Genomic DNA, 25,178 nt, shown 5'->3' on the forward strand with positions numbered 1-25,178 from the left:
CGCGCTGCCGTGGGGCTCTCACACCGGCGGAAGGCGGCGCTGGTGCCGCTGCGCGGGGCCCTCTCGGCCCCAACACAAAGACGAGGGCGGCGGCGGCGGCAGCTCCGGTCCGCCACCCCCCGGCACCGCATGGCGGCGGAGCTGCGGCCGCGCCTAGCGCCGCCCCCGCGGAGCTGAGGCCCCGGCGAGTCGCGCTCCCTGCTCGCTCCTCTCCCATCCGGCACCTCCCGGAGGAGCGGAGCGGGGCCCCGAGCGCCATGCTGCGCCCGCTCCGCCGCGCTCCGTGCCGCCCGCTTCGCCCCCGTGCCCGCCGCTCTGCGCGCCTCCTGGCCGCGCTCCTTCTCCTGGCGGCGCTGAGAGGCGGCGGCACCGCGCTGCCCCCGGGCTGTAAGTACGACGGGCGCCCCAAAAGCTCCGGCAAAGCGGCGGCTGGCGGCCCGCTGGAGGTGAAGGTGGTGTGCAGCAACCTGGAGCTCGCTCACGTCCTGCCTCCCGAGGCGCTGCCCAACCGGACGGTCACGCTGTGAGTATGGTCCCGGGGATGGTGGTTTGTGGGGTAGGGGGGGGTTGGGAAGCGGTTCGTGAAGTGCTGTGCGGGCGCTGGGGGGCTGTGCGGGGCGGTCCCAGCCCACCGTGCATCGTCCCCGTGCTCCCGGCACCGTCCTTCTTTGGTTTCCGTTCAGGCGTGTTGTTTCTACGTGGGCTTGATCCGAGCTCATCCATTTGAATAGGAAGTTTCAAGCAGGACGCGCAGCTTAGTCCAAACTAAGAAACGTGTTGCTCTTCACAGGAAGACTTTGCAAGTTGCTGGCTTTTTTTGTTTGTTTTTCTTTTCTTCGTGAGACATTAACCGAAACTGTGCAGTAACTCTGAATTTCATAAGTGATGGCCAAAAAAAGCTATCTTCTTTTTTTTAGGCAGCCTGTGCTTCTGTGGGAGGACTCAAGTGTGATTTAGCAGCATGCAGGAAAGTTGATGAAAAGAGACTATAGCTTAATATGCTTCCTTACTTTGCTGGAAGGAATGTCTCCAGGAATGGGACATCCACCACATCTCTGCACAGCCTGTTCCAGTACCCCACCACTCTTCTTGTAAACAACTTTTTCTTTATACCCAGTGTAAATCTCTTTGTTTGAAACCATTTGCCCTTGTCCTGTAATCACAGACCGTGCTAAAGAGTGTCCTCTTCCTTCTTCTAGGTTCCCTTTAGATACTGAAAAGGTGCTATCAGGTCACTTCAAAGCTATCAAGTATACTATCAGGTCACTTCCAGATTAAACAGCCCCAGCTCTCCCAACCTGTCCTCACAGGAGAGGTGGATCATTCCTTGGATCATTTTTGTAACCCTCTTCTAGAGATGCTCTTATCAGATCCATTTCTCTAAATGTACTTTTGTCACGAGAGCAACAGTTTGACTGTTGACTTTGCAAACTTTCACAGTACTTAAACCCGGTGGGAGGGCTTGCTTGGGGAGTTAGAGTGAGATGTGTACACCAGTCATAATGGTTTGGGCCACTCAGTGGGAAAAGAGAAGGCCAAAAAAGAGGAGCTGGGGTAGTTGCTCTTAGCTTGTCAGTTTGCAAGGGATCAGAATGTTTCCAAATGACCTGTAAGAAATGACCAGAAATATGTGAAGTTTCTGAAGTAGAGAGAAAAAAGTGAAAGGTGACAGTTCTTTGATCAACAGATTGAATTTGGTCTTTGTTAGCTGTAAGTGCAATACAGCTGATAAGCTGTTAAAAATACAGTATTATCCACAAAATAAAAAGATAAAAGTATGTGTTAGTCTGGGTGATATGCTGAAGTTGACAGTGGGGGTCTTTTGATTCAGAAAGCTTGGAGTCACAGCTGTGATTGCTGTGAAAGACAAGCAGACATCAAATCTAGCATCCTTGCTGTGAATGGACCTTTGTTCCTAATTGCAGTGACAGAAGAATTTGGAAGAATTCATTTCATTTTGATTCTTCATACTCCTTCATTATCTAGAGCATCTTCATGCAGTAATTAGTTGCTTTCACTTCTAACCAGCCTTTGAAGTTCAGAAATACTTCTGAAACAGATTTTCTTTTCAATACTCCTAACTTTTTAAATTGCTTAACTGGAAAACACATTGTTTCTTGCTGTTTTCTCTAGTAAGTATCATAACTGTGCTGATACAATCAATGTGAATTCACACTTTGAAATTCTACTTAAATGTTAGACAAAGATTATTAAAGTGTTGCTTCTGATTTTTCTGAGTGGTCACAGTGGCTGTTGTGTTTGGGGATCTTTCAGTTTTTTTCATTTCTGAAGTATAACTTTGCATATCTCTGAGATCGTTTTACTGAGTCAGCGTTAACCTGGTTAGAAAATGTTGGTGATTTATGAGTTGGGTTGCCGTGTCCCATTATGTGCAGTTTCACTACCATGTTGTTTGTTTAATAGTGGCTGGGTTAATTGTTATCTAATCTTTTTTCCAAAATTACTTTTTTTTTTCCAAGCTGATATTTGGAACTGCAGTGGTTGGTGGGTAGTGGAAGGCTTTCTGATTAGAGTCAAGCTGCCCTGAATTATCTTGAATCTTGATTCTTGTGGGATTCTTCTATTAAGATAAGTCCTACTTCTATTATAGTTTTAGTGATTTTGCAGGATTAGTGAATCACTGCAGAGATAAGTAGCTGAAAATAGATCACTGTTTTGTAAATCAGCTGTGTTTTACTTCAGTTAATTTTCTTTTATGTTGGCTTTTATTTTGCACAAAGTAATTTTAAATATGAAGACTTTTATACAGTTTTATATAAAACAATGTATGATTTTTCAGGGAGTGAGCTAGAAGGACTCAAGTGATTATATTCTTGAGAATCCTGATTCTATCCTCATCGCTGTTCAAACTCTTACACTTTCAGTAGATGAACTGCTGTGCATTTAGCATTTCCACCTCTGTATTTTTCCTTCTGATGTATTTTTGAGGATAAAAGTCTAAAATGTGAGCAAAAGAAGAATCAGTGGAAATAAGGATGAGGAAGTTTGCACCTGAGGTTGCTGGCTAGGCTCATTCATTCTTGCATGTTGCTGTAGTTGGTGGTTAATAATGGTGTTGGTAGGTTTGGCAAGGTCACAACTTAGGAAAGGACTGGCTTTTTTTTTGCCACAAAACCTTTCATCGCTGTAGTAATTTAGGTCAATACTGGTTACAAGTACTTAGAATCTGTAGTTCCAATTCAGGAAAAAAAATCATAACAATTTCAATTAATGAAGGATAAAGTAGGTTTGTGTTGTGGTTGAAGAAGGAAAGCAAACACTCAAATTAAGTGTGTTAAAGTGTAGAGAGAGTTGTACAGGAGGATAAATAAAGTTTAGGATTTACGACTGTAAATTGAGATTCCTTTAGAGTCTAATTAGAATTAGCTAGTGCTTCACTAAGCAGTTATTCACATTCACCTTGAAATTTGACCTTTAGCTATGGCCAAGGAAGGGACTTGTAGCCTTACATAATAAAAAGTGCTTGGGATGCAAATGAAGGGTGTACGTACATGAACATCCACAGATTGCTTTGACCTTTGTAGTTTAACCGGCCAGATGAGATGCTTTTGGTGTGAAGATAATATAACCGGGTGAATGTAACTTCATTCTTTGTCTACTATATTTCACTAGATACTGAAGTCACTGCTGTGATTCACGTTTAAGTAAGGAACAGGAGCATGCTATACCTCGTGCAGTAGAGGTTTGAGATAAGATAACCACTGCTGTTTCTTTGATGCAAGCTCAACTGATGATTTCACAACTTCCTCTGATTAACAGAGTGCTATCCCACTGAAGACAAGCCAATGAACTTAAAATCCGTGTTGAGAATTTTAGTCACTGATTTACATAGAAGTTATCCTATAGGAATGTAAATGAATGGGGGAAATACATGTACATTTAGTAATGAACTGAGACAGGAGCTTTCCTGATCTGCAAACAGCTTTTCTTAGCCACATGCTGTGAATGGAACAAATGAATATCAATATTTGCGCTTGCAAGTATTAGCGTTTACAAGCCCTAGCATCTGCCTGCATTTGTGTTCAGAGCTGTTCAAAGATATGGTTAACTGGATTGCTGCTGAGAAACATCTAAAAATGTGACATTTCTTGCCCATTTTCCAAATATCCAAATATAACAGTATCAAAATACATCCATTAAGCATCTCATTTATTTGCCCTTCCAAGTACCTTTGAAGCCTTTCCATTTTTTAACACAAACTCCTAAACTCTCAGCATTTCCTAGCAAAAGGTCACTTGCGTCACAAGGAATCACTCCTATCACAGCGTGTGATTGCACTGTAATTACAGTCACTGTGTGTAGTTACATGAGTAATTTTTTCCTACTTGCTGTAAATGGACTCTTCAAGTTCTAAAAATAAAGTGTATTGTTATTATATGGTGACTTCTGTTTACAGTTATTAATACTGTCTTTTTTAAGGCATTGTCGCTGCTTTGCTAAACTGTTTTGATTAATTTGCTTTCCTTTGTAGAGCCTTTATTATGTGTTAGAAAAAGTGTCCTTTACAAAAAAATTGTCAAGCAGGAAAAACTGGCACAGTAAATGTATTCAGTGGAAGTTTCCCTCTTCTTTCTTTTAAAGTACATTTCCATTATTAACTTGAATGGTACTCTTGACAGCTAATCCCCTTTTTGTTAATGCAGTCTATCTGAGACTGTTGTAAGTGCTCTGTACTAATAACTTCAACAGTGATAACATTTTTTGAAGACACAAAAGGCTAATAACTCCCATTAAAACTTATCTTAAAATTTTCTTCAGTCATTGGATACATGAACTGTGCAAAATGTGTTTCTCAATAGTACATGGCAATACGGAGGCAGTGTGGTACTTGAGAGCTGGCACATCCACTATTTACCAGTGCCATCCTACCAGCAAGAATTGGTGGTGGTGTTTCATTTTCTGTTAGGCTTGTATTCTTGTGTATCTATACAATATATACCAATCATTTGTGTACATTTTTTTAGCTTGTTGAGGAGATAGCAATTCATGTTGAAAATAAAATGACGTTTCAGTTTATAACTTATTTCAACACTGATTGATCATTGTGGGGTTGTTATTACAGAATATTGAGATGGTAGAGGTAAATTCTACAAAATCCTGGAGAATAAATTTAAAATTTTGTAGTGAGGCAAAATTCAATTTTGCAATTTTTGGAGCTAAAATATTTATGTAGAATTGCCTGGAACCTTTTATTGCCCCAAAAGATAGCCATATATGCAGTGCCCTTTATACATACATTTCAGTGTGTTCAGTATTTAGCCTCAGGAATTAGTAAGTTCATCTTCAGGACTAATAATTTTTTCTTTTTTTTGTTTTGTTCGTTGTTGATCAGTAGTATGTCTGATTTTGTTCTACAAATCTACAAAATCCTAAGGCTTTGCATTTAGAAGTTGAGGAAACACAAGTAGATTTTGTGCTGCACTGATGAATGAGGAGTGAACAACTTCATGTCTCATTCCTTTTTTCTTGCAGTTTGTTCACTTTTTAGGTCTCATTTTTTTAAATTTAAAATAAGTTGGGAGATATAAGATCAGATTTTTTTTAGAATTTAATTGGTCCCATATGTACTTCACATTACTGTTTCTGTGCATTGCTCCTCCTTCAGCAAGGACATATGCATTTCCAGCACACAAAGCGATACGGTCCCACAGATAGTCAGTGTGACTGGGGTGCTGGAGCTCTTAAGGGTGGGCTAGAAGCTGGGGAGGGGTGAGGGAAAGGGGAGCTTCTTTGCCTGGGTATGTTGGTTATGAAGATCAGGAGGGCTTTGGAAGCAGTGAAAGTAGAGTAAATAAGATGTGATGGGGGTAGAGCTGATTTAGTGAGAGGTGAGCAAGAATCCTTGGAAATAGAGAAGTTACTAAGGCAATCTTTGTAGAATTAGGAACTGGTTGCCACGAGGAAATGGATCACCCAACAGTACCCTACAAAACTGTTCTGCATTTGTCCACGTGATGTGATATTGCCACCTGAGGAAATGAACAAGACTTTTCTGTCAAATTAGGAAGCTCATTGATTGAGTTAACCTGTGTTGTTTAACCCTGAAATGTAACAATTGGCAGAATTTGGCCAGGAGTTCAGATTTCTAAAATGATCCTGTCAGAAAGATCTTAACCCTATGTACTGCCTCAGAGTCCGCGTCTGAGGGCAACAGCAGCCCTCAAAAGGAGACTTCACAACAGTGTTGATGTTCTTGTTAAACCTGCCCCTTCCTGTGGCTGGCAGTTAGTAGGTGTTACAGCTCTGTGCTGGAGAATGGGAGCCACTTTATCCTGCCTGCCTTGCTTCTGTCACAGCGATGGTCTGGAGCAAAGAACATGAAAGTGAAGTCTCACTGCTGACAGCAGAAAGTGATATCCGTGTTAGTTGACTGAAAAGCTGCTGCTCAGGCAGGCGTGCTGGGAGTGTACCTTCATCTGCAGGTTCTGGCTCTGTGGGTGGCTTGCTCTTCCTTCTTTGTATGGCTCCATAAGCAGTGAGTTTGAGGAGCTAAACTATTCCAAACCTGTTAACTTCTGTAGGGTTATGATGTAAATTTTTGTGCAAGTGTATCTGGATGTTAGCAGTTTGCAGGAAGTACCTGCAAACATGTCTAGACAAATCGTGTCTAGACAAAGCACTTTCTTATCAGGTAATGTACTCACTGGGAATATAAATACATGAGACTGTGGGTTTGACAGCGTATGCTATAATTAATACTTCTGTGATAGGACTTAGAGAACATATTGGCTGTAGCAGCTTAAGTTAAGAGGGTCTGGCTAGGCTTGTGTGTGCCTGTAAATGTCTCCTGTAAAGAGAACCATGCTGCTCCATATATATGGAGGTGAGAGGAGCAGGGTAAGCTTGCACTGAAATGCAAAAGAGTCCTAAAAAATGTGCATCTGTTGGACAGCGGAAAGGTGGGAAGGAGCACAAGGAAGGGGAGTAAGGCACAAGGATTGCAGCAGAAGTCTATAATCTCTTAAACTGATGCAGATGTTACCGATGCAGAGGGTTTGAAAGAGAACTTGGAGGCAAGTTTTTGAGGACGTCGTCACAGGGTTAGTTTACCAGTGCTTTTGGTTAGCTTTAGGACCAGCAACCCAGTGTGGGGAAAAAGCTGGATGCTGCTTTGTACTCCTGGCTTTCTGTCCTAGGTAGGCTTTCCTGCCTAGGCTAAGTACCAGAGAGGTTTGGTTGTAAAGCTTATAATTTCTTGCCATGGTAGTATTATTTTCAGCAGTGTTGCTATTCACTGTTGCATTCTGCTTTGTCTCTCTTTTTCCAAGATGCTTTTCATTTAGTATTTTTTTGTTGTTGTTACTAATTCCAGTGATGTGCACCATATTTCACTAGAAATCAAGATACCTCTCCTTAAATGTAGGGAATAAAGCATGCAGCCTTCAGCATGTAGCATAAAGCATGCAGCATACAGAATGTGCATCATTGTCTTTATAAATTAAAGACACTGGGATTATGCAGGAAAAGTAGAGGTTAGTCATTACTTCATATGAAGTTAATACATTTCCAGTTTTCATTTTTGTTTTCATTTCAGGGTTTACTTTTAAGCAAGTATTGTTCCTGATCTGATCAGTATATTATTTGATGTTGCTTTGCTTTTGACACCAGTACCTGTCGAGAAGGCAAACTACTAAATGTTGAAAAATATTGTTTTTATGTCATTGCTAAGTCACAGCTTCTACAGGATGAGTTTTTAAAAATATTTGTTTTTCCATGTTCACTGCTTTCAACAGAAAGGACAGTACAGATGGTTATTTTAGCCTAGTTATTACTGGTGGCCACTTTCACAGTCCTTAGAGTTTACAACTATTGCCATGAAACGATCTGCTTTCTGCTTCCTGCCTCTCTTTTTGTGTCTCTTTAATTGTGTTTTGAAAGCTACCTCAACATTTAGCTAAAAGTTACACCATCTTCCAATCTTTGTACTTCTTGGAGATCCTTTTGCCTCTTTTGTAGTCACTGGATTTGTGTATTTCAGTTGCATCCTATGAAGGGATTCGTTTGTGAAATTTGGAGATGAATTCCTGACTAGCTGACTCCTAGCTTAGCAGTAGTAGTTTTATTAGAACAAAACTTTTTGCATACAATTTATTTCCTCATTCCAAAGGTAAAAACAAGCCTTGATTTTTATTCCCCCCACCCCTTTTATTGCTCTATCATAAAGAAATGGCTGATGGCAGCAACTTTGCTCGTAAGTCATGAAAGTGTTTTGCACAGTAGCAATTGGGCATCTGTTGCTAAAGATCTTCCAATTATTGAGTCAGAGGTAAGTTCCTTTTCAGAGTTTTACTAAGCTCTGGAGTAAAGTGAAAGCAAGGCTTTTCAAACTAAGCTATAATTGATAAGTAAAACTTCAGCACTGTTCATCGGATGAGTGAAAATGTGGTGTAGCCTTTCTCTTTTATTTTTCTATGGAGAGAGAATTGGTACTGTGTTGCATTGTTTCAGGTTACCTCTTTAGAGCCATTGCATTCCGAGGAAAGGGGAAATAGTTTAAGATGACTCTGAGACATAGTCTAGAACCTCGTTTTCAGCTGCCTTTTTCTGTTAAGGTTGTGATGTATATTTGCATGTGGTCGTTCCACATCACAGTTTTTATTCTTGCACAGAGGATGGGTAGTGTACAAGTTAAATACATTTGATTCATGCAAATTTCTTTCATCTTTTAGAAAAATAAAAATCAAACAAACAAACAAAAAAACCCACCCAAACCAGACAGTATATGATCTGCAGCTTATGAGATATACAGTGCATTGGTGATGCTTGGCTATGGGAACCTGTTCATAAATCCTCCAGATGCATCATTTCTGTTGTTGGGTCACTTGTTACAGAAGAGTTCAAGATAAGAATGAGTGAGATTTCTCTATCTTTCTGTGTTTTTTCCCTTTAAACTTCTTAATGTTGGAAAAGTTTAGGTATTTTGACAACTACTTCCCTATTAGGAAGAATTATATTCTTAAACTGATAACTTAAAATTATTATTGTTTACAAATAATTGACTGTATCTAAGTGGTACAGAGTAGTCCATCATTTTACTGTACATTAAAGCACAGGAATTATAAAAGTGGATATAAAATGTCTACTTTGAAATGAGTGCTTTATATTATTTTGTTGTGTTATGCCACATCCCTAAACACTTCTAATAATGTATAGACAAAGTATATTAATAGCAAGTTTTAAACTGCATTTTTTAAAGATTACACTTACAGCATTAAGTATGATGAAATGTCTTGGGTTATATGGAGTGTTGTAAAATCTACCATTTATTGTACTAAACCTTTATGGCTGAGCAACTAACAGCTTCCGCAGAAAATACTAAATCAGGCTGACTATAATTTGTACATCACACTCCAGAGACAAATTTACCTAGTACTCAGATATTCAAAGGCTTCTACTGTAGGCCTGTAATTTATAGGCAGTATCAGAAAACTGATTTTTTTAAAACAGAATTGTTCTTTTTATTTAGTTTAAATTTAGTTTACTCACTTATAGCTACTTTTGAAGCTGTTCCATCTTAAATAGCTGTTAATTAATTAGTTTATTTTTTTCTGGAAGAACTACAAGTAATTAGATTACAAAATAAAGTCAGTTACAACTAAAACACATAAGATTTTTGTGCCACCAGTGACTATAGTTTGCTTGCTGGTGTTGACTTGTATGTTTTCTACCCCTCATATTTTTTCTTTCTTTTCTTTTTAACAATGGGTCTAAATCAGACTTTTTTTCTTTTTTTTCTTGAAGGCTGTTATGCCTTATATTCTGTTTGCAGTAAGTAATAATGAGGTTTTTTATAAGCTCCTATATTCATTTCACTTTATTCATTTTCTTTCTGTGTATGTTTCTGGAGCAGGAAAATGTGGAAGAAATTGTGTGCTATGCTAAAATTGGTTTAGATTGTAAAATGAATCCTCTACCCTCCTACCTAATTCTGCTTAGACTGAAACCTTTCTGAGAGTAAAAGTAAGAGTAGCTTCAAGACATTAAGGTGTAGTGATTGTAACAGTCCAGTTAAACGTTAATAGTTCTTTGGGCATTCCATGTCAAAGATGTTTTTTTATTATTCTTTTTCTTTTGCTTTTACTAGTAAAATATCAGCATAATGCTTTACCAAACTTGTCTCAGAAATATGTAATTTTAATTCTGCTCTGTTTTGGGTCTTCCTTGATGTGAGGAGATCACCCATGATTTTTTGACTTGTACGTCTGTCTTTGAAACTTGCCAAGTTTGTGTGCGTATTTATATTATTTGTTGAGTCATTCAGGTAATCACAGAAGCAGGCGAGGGGCAGTTTTCCTTGTTTCCTTCCTGTGAAGTAAATTCTGCACCTGACCATGCAATTATTTTTTTATTTTATTTTTTTGCAATAGTGAATTTTCTTCTTAGCTTGACACTCTGGTGGGTGTTACATGCGTTATAGGCACGCTTAACCACAAATTTATTGGCATTCTTTTAAAAATAGGCATTTTTCTTACACATTTACCTTTCCATCATTCCTCTGATCGGTTTTCACCCAGAACTGACTGGCTGTTTGGAGTACTGTGCTGAACACACTTCTGCAGTAGATCTGTGAATTAATATCGTGTAAGATGTTTGGCTGTTTCTGCAGTTTAATGTTGCTTATGGAGTGTAGTCACCAGAAATGACTTGAGATCAGCTTCAGAAATAAGAGGCATAACTGGCAGAGGAGAAGAGAAGATAGGATCTCCTTTAAGCATCACAACTATTACGTTGGTTGGCTGATTCAGTTTTAGCTTCAAGAATTGTCAAACCTGCCTGTCAGAATGAAGGATTCTTAGAAAACTTCACAAAAATTGTTCAGTTGTCTAGATCCTGTGTATATGTGTGTGATTAAGGGATACTGACTCAAAGCCAGAGCTTTGAGACAAAAAAACTGCCTGCACAGTTTGTTGAAACCATAGATGCTTGTGGCAATCTTTAAGTAGTTTTCTTCTCCAGAGTTCTCAGTGTAATATATGGCTATGCCAAAATGATGCTGTTTTCATAGAAGGTATCTCTGTACTTTAGTTTATTCTTGATGTGTTTAGAAGTACTAAACCTTGTCATCAGGTAATAAATTTTATGCGTTGGAGGAAAGGTGTGTTTGTTTTTATTGCTACTGTAAAGGATATCTGAAAGATGTAGCAGAGTGGAAAAAATCTCCTAGTGGCAGTTGTTAGTGCTGAAGCAGCGTGATCCAGCCTGAGGATGTAATTGGTACAAGTGAGGAAGAGAACGGACTTGCGGGATCTGCAGGACACGTCTGATAGAGGATCTGTCAGAAACTGAAGTGACTGTAGAAGAAGTTATGGAACAGATTGACAGAGTGAATAAATTTTACAGGATGAGGTGGTGTTCACTGGAGAGCTTTTAGAAGAACTCGGGGATGGAAAAAGTCAAATGATGAATGTCTGAAGTTGCACTTAGAATGAACTTACATATCCTGTTGTGGGAAATACTTCCCCCCCAAAGCTATGGAGTTCTTCACTATCAGCAAAATATTGACAAAGATGATCCAGTTGATGGAGTAAGACATAGGAGATTTTCTAAAAGGCATCTTGCAGTCCCTTGCCAAAGGCTTTTGAAGAAAAATGTCAGCATAAAATGAGAAAACATTGTATCAGTAGCTAAATTGTTAAAAGATGAGAGCAAATGTGGAAGTAAATGGTCAGCATCCTCAATGGACTGGAGTCTCAGACCTGAAAGGTATAACATATTTGTTAGTGACCTGTGAAAGAGGGTTTTTGGGGTAGCAATTTAAGTTAATAACGATGAGGATAAATTGATGGATTTCAGAAGTTCTTGAAAACAATGACTGGGCAGCAAAATGGGAGAAGCAGCACATTAGAGAAGTAAAAAAACTTGTTGGCAACAGCAATTCCATCTTCGTAGGTGAGACGCTGGCACTGAGCTGACCAGCATACTTCAGTTTTCAGTACAAGTGGTAAATTCAGACCAAGTGTTAAGAATTGCTAGGAGAACAGTAGGCAAAAAAATAAAACATTGTTACATCACTATATAAGTTTCTAACTTTTCCAAGCCTCCGGTGCTATTTCAGTTTTGGTAGTCTTGTCTCAAAATTTGAATATAATAAAACTAGAAAAAGCTCAGACACTATTAAGAAGGCACAAAATGACTTTTGTGAGAGAAGTAATAAAGGAAAATATCAGTCTTCCCCATCTGGCAATAGCCAGTCTGGGTCTCAGCACAACTGTACATGAGAAAGAGAGTATAGATATGGATTGATCACTGCTTGCTTCCGTGCTGTAAGGGGGTGAACTAAAGGAAGCTGATAGGAGTCATGATGAAAACAAAGGAAATTGAGGTTCTTGTAAAACCCTTTGCTAAGGAGTGTTTTGGATGCCAGAATATTCAAAAATGGTTTCAGAAGGAAAATAGGAAAAAATGTGATAGAAATAGAAAGTATCACCTTCTAAGTAAAGAAGCATCCTTGAGGTTTCATGTCTTGCGGATAACTTGCCTTTGCAGATGACTGCTGTTTGAGACAGGTACTGTATGGAAGGAGAAATTTGCGGTTACATGTGGTCCTTCAAAAAGCAAGAAGTAATGGATAGAAAGACTGCTCAGCTTATTTAACAAATAATTTAGCACATAATTCTGTTATTCAATTTGTAATACAATGTTCTTTTTTATTCTTGTTTACAGGATTCTGAGCAACAATAAAATAACAGAGCTGAAGAATTGTTCCTTCTCTGGATTAAACCTTCTTGAAAGATTGTAAGTGCTTCTTAAAAATATATTTCACTTCAGAAAAACAGTTATATTCTGTTTATTTCATTAATTACTCTTGTATCAAGATGTATTTCTGTTTTGTTTGATTGTAACATTTTGTGATTGCGGAGTTAACATAGTTAAGCACTAATACGAATAAGTTTTGTATAACAGAAGAAAGGGAACTTTGCAAAAACTGCAACTGTGAAACTAGGTGTAAATGGAAAAAATGCAAAAAAAAACCACAAAAAAAATACACCCAAATCACCAACCAAAGAAACACCACTGGCATAAATCAAACGAAAAACAAGAATGGCCAGCCAACCCCAAAAATTCATCAGTGACATCAATGGTGGGATTGAGCACAACCTCATACAGGGAGATGTGACCTTTTGGAGTATGTCTGGAGGAGGCCTGCAAAAATGACTGAAGTAGAACACCTCCCCCGAGGTGAGGCTAAGAAACCTGGGACTGTTCAGCTGGAGAAGAAAAGGTTCTGAGGAGGCCTGATAGTGGCCTTTTGGAATATAAGGGGAGGCTATATAGGAGAGAAGGAGGTGGAATCTTTAATAGGATCAGTTGTGATAGGATGTGGAAAAATCCTTTCAAAGTAGAAGAGGGGATATTTTTATTGGAATTATGAAAAAATTTGTTTTTGTTTTTGTTTTTTTTCTTTTTTTAAATAAGTGTGGTATGGCACTGGAATGGATTGCCCAGAGGTGTGGTGGATGCCCTTTCCTTGATCAGGCTGTATTGGGCTCTGAACAACATGATGTAGCTGTAGGTGTCCCTGATCATTTCAGGGGAGTTGGACTCGATTACCATACAGTACCTGAACGGTGCCTACAGGGAAGCTGGGGAGGGACTTTTTAGAAGGGCGTGTAGTGGTTGGGAAAGCGGAAATGATTTTAAACCGGATAAGGGTAGATTTAGACTAGATAATGGGAAGAACTTTACCCTGAGAATAGTAAGGCACTGAAACAGGTTTCCCAGCAAGGTTGTGGATGCCTCCTCGCTGGAAGCATTCAAGGCCAGGCTGGATAGCAACGTGATCCAGTGGGAGATGTCCTTGTCTATAGCATGTGGAGTTGGAACTATATGATCTGAAAGGTCCCTTCCAACTCAAACCATCTTTCTGTGACCTTTAAAGGTCCCTTCTAATCCTGACAATTCTGTGACTTTTCCAGGGTAAGCAAATGTATTCTAACCTCTAAAAGAGGGTATATGTGCTGTCAGTTTGTTACTGGCATGTATGTTAACAGTTTTCCTTGTTATTTTACAATCCCCATAAATATCATATATGTGGGGAAAAATGGGAGTGAGCCCGATGGGAATAACCTCTTTAACTTCTTTTGCTTCCTGTTTTCACTTTCCCTTTCAGATGATATATCACCTGTGGGATAAAAAAGCATTGTAGCTTCTGTTATAGTCAGCTTTTTTTTCGGCTGATAGAAGGTCAGGATTGGCAGGTTGATCTACCTGGGAGCAAGCAGAAACTTTAGAGATAGGGATTTTTCTAGGCCATTTGACTGGGAAAGTAGCCAGTTTCATAATCATCTTGCAGCATCTAGGAAGAGTTCCAAAGTTTTTTGGCTTCAGGGGATTAAAAGTATTTTATTCATCCTCTGAAACTTGAAGGCTGCAATCCCAGTCACCTGGCCTAAATAAATTCAAATACTTCTGTCATTCCACCCCCCATGTGCTAGGAGAAAAAGATATGTCTGCTACAGTGACAGATGAACTTTATTGTAGAAATAAGCTTTTGTGCCAAGGAGGCAAGGTTATCAGCAGGGACAGCATTCTAGATCTTTACACGTTATTTTGGCATTGTTACTCTGGGTAATAAAAGCATCTGCTGACAATTCTTAGTTTTTGCAACTCATTACAATTTTCAGACAGGAAATACTTGAAACTGTAATTAGTTTGAGACGATCATTTGCATTTGTTCTATGACTCCAAATCTTAATTTTATTTAATGAAATCAGAACTAATTGTTCTTCCATTTAATATCGGTCACTTGTAAGGTTTTTTAGGTTACTTTTTATATCTTCTATCAAGAAAAGGAAAATAAAGCAGTAAGTAATCCACCATGCTTTCCACCTTTAGAGAGATCTGGATGAGGCAGCTTTTCAGATGAAGTGGCTCTCTAATTTCAATGAGATAACATACTTTGTGTGTGCTGGTGTAGAATTTAAAACACTAACAAATTTTTATTGAGAGTTAGGTGTCTTCATTATGAAGGAAGGAGTAACTGGTATGACATACCAATCATTAATGACTGTCTTTTCCTTTTTATTTTTCTTCCTTAAGTGTTCTTAAGACCATTCCATGTAACTTTAGGACAAAGTATAATCGTGTAATAGGATATTTTATGAAATAGAGTTGAAAAGTCATTCCTTGGTTTATTTTCTGGGGGAACTGAATCTAATAGGGTACCCTTGCCCAAAGAAACCAAGTCTTCACTGAGCTTTGTTTTGTTGAATATGCTGCCGTTTATTAGGGAAAATATTTCATCATGGTATTCAGTAGCCTAGACAAGAGTACTGTACCACAGTTGACATTCAGCAGAATTTGAAATTACACCTTATCTCTGAATTTTCAAATCGAAAGTTTAGCAGCTGCCACGTTCTAGAAGGGTATCGAGACTTCATTAAATAACCGTAGTTATTAATCCTTGAATTCTGCGTTGATCTTTTGAGAACGTGATGAAATACTTCTTTACTTATAACCTCCACTTTGAAGTTACTGCAAACAATTTGAAGTTATGTTTGTATGATATGTTTGTTTGAATTTATTCTGCAGCCTGGTGTATGCTTACATAGATGTAGAGATGTTTTTTTGAGACAATAATGTAGTGTTTCTCTCATGAGTCTCACTGTGCCTCTTGAGTATGCAAAATGAAAGTTATAGCAAAAGCAAAAATAATTTTTTGCCTTTTTTTTTTCTTCCTGATATGTTTAAAATGAGAAACATTTACATTAGCACTAACATTAATCATATGCTTGGAAAAACGTGTTGGCAAAATTTCACCCATATGTTGGATTTCCTTCTTGAGTAGAAGGATTAATTTTGGGTATGTGATATTTTATGTATATTTTATTTTTTTGTTTGTTTTCTTTTTTTTTTCTGTTGTAGAGGTTCTGCACTTTGCCATGTCACTTTCCTACTGATGAAAACAATCTCTCCAAAAGCTTTGGTTTTTACATTAGCATTTGCCAACTCTCCCTAAAGAGCAGGCTGTTGTTTTCTCTTTCAAGAAAATGAAAAGATAATGATTTAATATTATTTAATAATATCATATATACAGTATGATAATATTCTTGCATTAACTTAATACTGACAACTTTCTAAAATGTGGGAATTGTAACTTGAAAAAAATGGTGGATGCTTCTGTGAAAAAGTACTGTTTCCTTCAAATACCTCATTAAATGATTACCTCAATAGTAACAGAGTTCTGATATGTGCATATGTGGCAGGTAAAGCGAAAGGAAGAAGGTGATAGAGTTTGACTTTTTCTGCCTATGTATTTATTGTCTTCAAAACAGGGAGTACGTGTACAGAATGCTGTTTCTCTCTGGCCTTCAACGCTGCTGGCAGAGGTTGGAGTGCTCAAGTGTCTGCCTTTTTCAGACATAACAGAAACACCCTCCCAATTCTCCTAACAGTCCGTCTCTGTTCAAACCTCAAAGCTGTTCTCAGTGCTGTTGTTCTGTCCTAAGAAATCATGAATTTGTTTTCCCACTGGATTCTTTCTTTTTTAATTCAAAAAAATGTAGAACTAGAGATGAGGAAAACTTTATTCAGTGACCTAGAAGGAGTAGAAACAAAGAAGAAACGTTGTCTTTATGGTTTTGAAAGGAGAATATCATTACATATGTACTGGATATATGTATATATATATATTCATATATTTCATTTTCTGAAAATTTATTAAGGTAATCCAGGATGCATTAAGTACTGAGAAAATTTTCAGATATGTCTATTTTAATTTTCCTGCTTGTGTCAGACATTTTCTGTGGTCATATGCATTAACATGTCACCTATTGATGCAACTACTAACTAACCTTCCACATTTAACTATCGTTTATAACTTGAAGCATTTTAGATCATTTTTTCTCACTTCTCATTGAGGGAATTATCATTTTATGAAAACTGCTGTGTGAAAAAGATAGCTTGATATAAGACTGACTAAATTTTATTTTCCCCAGAATGATTTTTGAGTGTGGGAGGGCATTCTATATAAACAGTTTTGATTTTTTTTTTTAATTTTAAATTTTATATAGCTTAAGAATACCTTGCTTATATCAGATTTGTGGTACTGCATACTCATCTTGTTAATTGGAAATGGTGTCTTCAGAAGCAAAGAATGCTTACAGCTTGGTGCTGAAACTTCCTCACCACAGATAGGAGTTCTGACTCTTTTTGTGGTTTTGTGCTCATCTGTTAATTTATGAAAATGTAGAATTCAGTTACTCGTTATTTTGTAAACATACTGGTAAGAAAACCAAAATAAGAGGCTTTATTTAAGAGGAGGATGGAATGTTTATTTGTTATAGTAGAAAATGATTATACTATAGATACATTACTCTGGTAAGGAGAAATTAATGGCTGAATAATAGTAAAGAGTTCCAGGATTTTAGGAGTAATCAGTGTCTGTACCAAAGGATATTAAATGCTGTAATCTTCAGTGGCTTTGCTACTACTTTGTATCGGTATGGTTTTCCTACCATTTAGTGGTGGATGTAACTTCTTGCCTGTCAAGACTGTAAGAATTTTTCATCATGTAGGTTCTTCACCTTATATAGCATTACCCAAAGTCTGACAGCTTAACTGATGCAGTCTGTTGATCTTTGAATGGATAAGGAAGATTAGTTAGAAGTGCTTTTTGTCCTTGCTCTTGAGGGAGAGAGGAGAAAGAGACAGATGTGGATTTTAGTTAAACATTTAGATACCAGAACAATTGGATATTTATTAAAGTGCAAATAATAACAAAGGCTTACCACTTGTTTTTTAGGATTTACTAGTATATTTTGGAAAATACACAGTATAAAAGAAGTGTGATTTATAGACAGTCTTCTTTCACCTGTTTATCAGTGCTAATCCATATATATTTATATGTATATATACGGATACCTGAAATACATTAATAATAATAATAATAAAATAGTTTTTCAGGCAGTGACAGTTTCTGATTTTAGTTTCTGTTGTAATGGTGCTGCAGAGCGTGGATTTTGTGTTCTGCTTGCACTAGAATTTTTTTTTTAAAAAAAAGGTCTTTATGAGTGATTGGAGAATGTCAGTATTTCTTGTTTGAATGTTACTGAACAGAGAAAAAGGTTTAATGGATATTCAGGAACTTGTTTTCTGCTTGAACTTTAGTTCTGGAAGCTCTATTTCTGAAAGATGAGTTAGACAAGAAAATTTTTCTTTGGTGTCTGCTGAAAAGACTGTGCTGTGAAATTGAGTAGTTTGGACTATTCTGAACTGTTGGAAATACTGTAGAAACTTATTGAAGGGGAAAATTAGGGCTTCTGCTCTGGGTTGTAGCTTTTGTGTATATCCCATAGAGCTGTAGGAGGGAGACATTGTCTTTATGTAACGATTAGTGTATTTTTCTAATTTCTAACTTTATCTATGTCCTTTTTGAAAAGGCATGTTTCATACATGAGTCCTTGGTAGCCAGTATGCCCTCCTTCGTTCAGAAAGAAATGATTGTTCAGTGGTACTTGAGAGCTAAATGATTTACATATTTCAGTAGTTGTGTATGTATCATTCATGCCTCCAGGACGCTTTAGTAATTACTTAAACAATCTTTATTGTCTTGAGACAGAAAATGATGAATTGTAAATAATATGTATTCAAAACTAAGTAATGTATATGTGCACTTTTAATTTCAGACAACTGGACGCAGAAACATACAGTTTAAATTATAATGAAATAAAATTTTTTCTTTCTTTAACACGGCAAGCCATAGTTAAACATTGTATTCTTTTACTGATATTTTTATTTTAACCAGATAACATTAGGATTGATTGTCAGGTATTCAGTGTCTCTTCTTGTCAGAACTTGCCACAAACTTCTTGCCAAAAACTTTGCCCAATTAATCACATATTTGAGGAAAGGGTTTTTTCAACTGGACAGGAGAAAGTCCTTCATAATGAGAACGGTTTAATAGTGGAAGAGGTTGCACAGTTACATAACAAAATCTCCATCCTTTGAGGTTTTCAGGACTTGACTGGATGCAACAGTGGAGCAGCTGATGTGATTTAGTTGTGCTTTGGGACAGAATTACGAGCTCGGCAAATCCTCAGCTGAAGCCTTTCTAATGGATTTCTGTGTATTTAAATAAACATTTATTTAGACAAATAAATCAAATAGATAAGTATATCCTGTTGGTTACGTTTTGCCTAACAAAATGATTAAAATCAGTGAATGAGATGATTAAATTCTAATTACAAAAAACTGTAGTTCTGTTGACACGTATTTAGAAGCAGTAAAAACTTAATAAAAAATCTCCAAGTCGAACACAACTTTTTTTGATGAGATTATGTTCTCCACCCCTTTCATGAGATTCCAACTAGTGTAACGACAGCTGCTGTTTCTTCTAGGAACTATCACAGATCCTAGAGTCCTGGCAGTTGTACCAGCTCATGCATCAACATCTCTTACTATTTCTGAAGAGCTGCCAGACATGTCAGCACTGTTGTAATTTTTGTGCACTTTAGATGTCTTCTGCATTTCACAGTTTCCATGTGTTAATGCTTTTTGAGAGATGAACGCACAAGTTGTCTTCCAAATGACTGCTAAGGGGCGGGGGAAGAATACCAACAGACTTTGTGACTGTTGTTGCAAGTTGAGAAAATGCTAACACTTGCCATATTCGAGGTTCTGGGTTGCTTGTTTGTTTTACATTGCTTGTTTAATGCTTTGCTATCTTATTACAAAACATTGGAGTATACATTGTAGAACTACTGTGAAAAACTGACAATTGTGTTGGCATTTCTTTTTTAAAAACAATGTTAATTCTGGTTTCATGATCCCTCTGGACCTGTTTTTAAGACCTCGTAAGGGAGGAAAAAAGCAAAATATTATGTAAAAACTAGACTAGTCACTTATAAATTAATTCAAAATAGATTTCTGTCATAGTAAAACTCTTGCTTTTAATTTTGTGTGTTGTTTTTGTTTTTCTGCTGAAGTGTTAAATTTAAGTGAGAGATGCATCAGGGACTATGATTTGAATTAATTAAATTAAAGATCACTGATAATCTGAACTACTGGATTTCCAAGGCATGCTGCCAAGATTTTTTTCTCCGAGTGGGAGTTGCATGGCTTTTAAATTAAAACTTTTAAGTACGAACAGTATCATTTTTCTTCCTTGCCCTCAAGACTGATGGTAAATAAGTGATGTCTAATATTTTGTTTTCTCAGATTTGTCACAGTGTCCGGACTGAATCTGTCAGCCTTTGGAAAGAGGTTTAAAAATGTTCACTTTTCAGATCCCCTATGCTCTGGTCCTTGCTCCATATGGGGCAAGAAAACAAAATAGAGACGAGAGGATGGTATATATACTTTTGCATTATTCTAATTTGCAGTGCTGTGAGTCCTTGCTCCATATGGGGCAAGAAAACAAAATAGAGATGAGAGAATGGTATATATACTTTTGCATTATTCTAATTTGCAGTGCTGCGAGGTAAACATAAAGTATTTCAACTACTGAAAGCATTTATTAGGCATGGCACTGAGGCATGAACCATGTGCCATTGTCTGTTGTCCCCTGTCTGACTAATCTGGCTGCAGGAAATGCTATTGTGAAGTCTTCTGGTGAACTTGTGTTTTCATTCATGTGTATCTGTGTGATGGTAGATATAATCCTCATGTGCTGTTTTTTGTTTGGTTTTTTTTTTTGGCAGAATTATTAATGTTGCAGAGGATTTAATTTTTTTTTCTATTCCACCTTAATAAAACACTGTTTTCTAATTGGATCTACTAATTTGTTTTCAACTGTGAAGCTTTCCTATATTACTAAAGGAATTAAAACTTTTTTCTTGTCACAATATCTGAGGAGTTTTGAGTAGTACAGTCCAAATATTAGATTAGCAGGGAGGCAGAAATATTTCTAGAAACTATAAAGTTTATTTGAAACTGTAAGTGCTGGCAGATGCTTTCTGTGATCTTTGAAGCTATACTATATCTGCAAAACATTTGAAGTTAGGAATTGAAACTCCCGTGACACTTGTACAGTTAATAAAGGGATTTAAAGTGACTACGTTATTCATCTGCTATGGACTCCTGTTCTGAAAATGGAAGATCTAAACTTTTATGGTCTGAGTTTTTATCATCTTTATTTGAGATTTTCAGCCAGGGATTTTTTTTTTTTCCAGTAACATTGGTGGAAGCTTTCAGATGTCTGCTGTATTTTTAGGATCTTGTTTTGCTGCTTTTGGTAGATGTTGGACAAGTATTAAAATGTGATTGAATTTTATGACACCAAGTTGAAATGCATTGTACTGTATAATGAGCAAGTGTAATACATCCTGAGCAGCTGTAATGTATTTGGATACTATGGTAAAAATGTCTTCAACTGCACCCTTACTGCACCAAGAACTGATAGAATATTTGAAGTCACATGTTCTGTTCATATTCCTTTTTCTGGTTAAATATGGATTTGCAAATTTTGAAAGTTAAGTCAGAAAAATTAGAAATGTGTTACATAGTGTTTGGGGCAGTTTGCAAATTAGCTGAGGCAATTTGTGTAATCTTGAATCATGTATGTCTATATTCAGTGGGTGGTTTGCCATTAAATTAATGTCTTTTTTTTTTTTTCTCACCACAGGGACCTTAAGAACAACCTTATAAGTACTATAGATCCAGGAGCTTTTCTGGGGCTCTCATCTCTGAAAAGACTGTAAGTAGTATATTTAGCCAGTCGTTTAAGAAAAAGAAAAAAAAAGCAACAAAAAAACTCACAGTGAAGTCTTAAGTAAATACCTATCTATTAAAAGACAACTATTATATGGTCATATATATATGAATGCATATATATTGAGAGTTTTGCTGTCTAAAATATGTAAATTTACATCTATATGTAGATAGAATAGCAAAGTTCGTCAGTTAATCTGACTGAAGATCATCTACTGTGTGTGGCTTGGCAGTCTCACTTATCTTATTGGTAGTCTTTTTGTATTATTCCTCTCTTTTTGTATTTCATTGACTACAGACATCACTGGGTGAATGTTCAGTCAGAGCTTTGATGCCATCAAGTGTTGCTTTGTTGAATGTTAAACCTCTTATGGTTTTGTTGTTGGTTTTTTTTTCTTCAGAAGGTCATAGAGGAACACAGAGTCCTTAGCTGTTAATGTTACACTGAAACGACAGTGCTGCTAATGCTGAATTATTGAAGGTTGTGCCAGTGTTTCCATTAACACATTTTTTGAGGATTTATACCTTGACTGTAAAAACTGTCTCAGATGAAACTTGAAAAGTAGGATGTCAGCATGATGGCTTTTTTAAAACACTTTCAATTTTGAATATATCTGGAGCAACTTTTACGGCATGGAGGTCTTTTTTATTTTATTCAATTTTTTTTTTAAGTTACCACTTTCCCTCTTATTTTCATCATGTATATTTGTCATTGTTCAGGTGATGTGGCTCACTTAATAGGAGATTTTATTTTTAATTTCTCTTCTAATTATCTTAAAAATAAAGCTCAAGAAACATCTGTGGACTTCTTGAAACTCAGGCTTTATTTCTTTAAGACTTATTACCAGTTTTAAGGTCTACATTATAAATAATGTAATATATATTAATATAAATATATACATCATATCATTGTGTCGTGAAAGGTCTGACGTAAATATTTTGGCAGATCAAAAAACTAACTGAAGTAGCAGATGAATGTACAAATGCAAAAATATGCTTTGTTGTTAAACAAACAAAGATTATTAAGTAAGAAGGGACTTGAATGCTCTCTTAGCTGCATTTTGGCAAACCATTACTGCTTTAGGTAATGGGATAAGGTGCACCTATGTACATCCATACATCAGTGCCTTTGGATTTTTTTTGCTGAAAAAGACCAAATGTATATATGGTACATTCCATTACCCATGAATTTTAGATTAAATAATTTGGTTTGTAGACTGTATGGCATCTTGAAATGAGTTTACTCTCATGTTTTACATTCTTCTTATTTGTAGAGACTTAACGAATAACAGAATAGGCTGCCTGAATGCAGACATATTTAGAGGACTTGTAAATCTTATTAGACTGTAAGTATAATTTTGTTGTATGTTATTTCATCTAAGTATTTTTCTTCTGTAAGTTAATCTTCTTTTTCAGTGGGGCTCATTTGTTTTAAGTGGGTGCTTGAAAGGCATGGAGCCTGAGATGTATATTATAGCTTTCACTGAAGTTTTGCCATAACAAATGTTATTTTATTAAAACATGTCAGTAATAACACATCATTTCACTGTGATCAGTAATGTTATTTTTAAACTTCTTTAAATGTATAATGAACATCAACTAGTTGTTGCTTTTAGTAAAGTATTCGTGATCAAATCATGTTTATTTCCAGTCTTAAAATTCTAGAGCTAAAAAACTATTAGGAAAGAATTTTTTTGGTGATTTTTTGCTAGACTGTGAAATTTGATATGATTTTTTAGTCATGTGAACTACAGCACTGTGCCGTAACAGTATCATGTAGATTTTAAAAATAATTCAGTGTTGAAGAGGGAATTTTTACACATGTAAACTTCAAAGCTCAATCTCTTGAGCAAGAGTTGAAATAATTCTACTTTTATTTCTTAGAAATCTTTCTGGAAATTTGTTTTCTACGCTTACACAGGGAACATTTGATCATCTTGGTTCACTGAAGTCTCTGTAAGTACTTACTGCATCTGAGTTTAAAATGTGCCATCATTTGTTCTTAACAGAAAGTTCTTATTGTATTCATAAAACGTGCTTGTGTTTTCTTGCAATTACCATTTGTTTGAACCAAAAATAGCTGAAACAAATTGCCATAATATTCCAGATTTTGAATTAGAGAATTTCACATTAATGTGAATAGTCTCACTAGCAGAAGAAATAAAAATAAATATTCTTTCTGTCTAAGTGCATGGAAAATATACATACAGATGTTCAACTGTTTAACTACCTTCAAAAAATACTTGATTTTTTTTCCATAAGTGGAAGAGAACATAGTTATACAAACTTCTGAGCTTGAGAAAGTTTTACGTTATGTAATTTATTACTTTTATATTAAAAAATTAGTCACTCACCTGTTTTGTTTTGTTTTTAATCAAGGGAGCAAATGCTTTTAAGGAAAATTTTAGTCTTACCTTGAAGAATGATAGTTTTGTTACACATACCAATGGCTACATCTCAATCTCATTATTTTTCTCTTCTTTAATTGTATGAATTACATGTAAGAAAAGAAGTTAAAATTTTTGTCAGTGCTTTAATTAGCTTGCATTTTTCCCTGATAATCATTTACTCATTCACTGTACTGGGATTTCTGGCTTTGATACTGAGAAATTTATTGCATATAAAATTTTTCCTTTCTTCTTCTAGCTCCTTTTAATAGTTGTTACTACTGATTTTTTTTTTATTGTATACAAAAAGACTGCTGTCCAAGAGCATCACAGGTTTGACAAGACAATCTGAAAATAATTGTTGCTATTAAAAATGTATGTCTGGAGGAATTGCTGTGAATAAAGACTAAATGGAGTTTCACAAGGATGTTGGTTCAGTATTTGAAGTGCTCTGCCTGTAGTGATGTTGTGTTCTCTAGACATTTGCAAAAATAAAAATTATGCTTTTAATAGAGGTAAAAACAGTGTAGACACAGTGATACAACTTGATGCACATTAACTGTTTCTAAACAAGTAGAATATTAATGCTCTATTTGAATTTAGCTGACTGCAACAGGCACTTATGGTGGGTTTGTTTTATCTTTTTAATAGAAAATATTAAACTATGTAGAAGATTTTATGAATCAATGAAAAACCTTAAGATTTGCATATAGAGCAGAATAATCATTAATGTGTGAGTGGTGCCTCAAAAGAGAAATAAGTGAGAGTACATTTTTGGATTTCTGTTGTTTTTTAATGTTAAAGCATCTGATTGCTATATTAACTATTTGCCCGTGAAGTGTGTTCTTAGGTTGTAGTGATGCATGTTCAAGATGTTCCCTGTGATGTTTGCTTAAGTAATGTAAACTCTTGAAGAAATTACTAGAAACTATTTCATATACATGTATGGAACATTATATGTATGGGGAGGATTACTTCCCGGGGGGGCACGTGCTTTTGTGCTGATGCCACAGCTTGCAAAGTGTTAGTGCAGCTTCCAATACACAGTAGCAGGCCATGCAGCTGTGTTCTGGGGTTTGGTGTCTGCTGCCTGCATGTCTGTGACTGTGAGAGGTCGTCTGC

At 36.6% G+C, this 25,178-nt stretch overlaps 1 protein-coding gene across 1 annotated transcript in view; it reads left to right on the forward strand.

Moving 5' to 3' along the window:
- The first annotated feature begins 257 nt into the window (after positions 1-257).
- ADGRA3 (adhesion G protein-coupled receptor A3) overlaps positions 258-25,178 on the forward strand; it is a 53,938-nt gene continuing 29,017 nt past the window's right edge. Inside the window, exons 1-5 of the mRNA XM_065735721.1 lie at positions 258-523; positions 12,685-12,756; positions 21,584-21,655; positions 22,944-23,015; positions 23,554-23,625. Of these exons, the coding sequence (XP_065591793.1) occupies positions 258-523; positions 12,685-12,756; positions 21,584-21,655; positions 22,944-23,015; positions 23,554-23,625 (554 nt within the window). The remainder of the gene's footprint in view (positions 524-12,684; positions 12,757-21,583; positions 21,656-22,943; positions 23,016-23,553; positions 23,626-25,178) is intronic.

The sequence above is a fragment of the Cyrtonyx montezumae genome, unplaced genomic scaffold (assembly GCF_038088225.1).
Source record: "Cyrtonyx montezumae isolate F1298 unplaced genomic scaffold, pur_monq_1.0 scaffold_2, whole genome shotgun sequence".
NCBI lineage: Eukaryota > Metazoa > Chordata > Aves > Galliformes > Odontophoridae > Cyrtonyx > Cyrtonyx montezumae.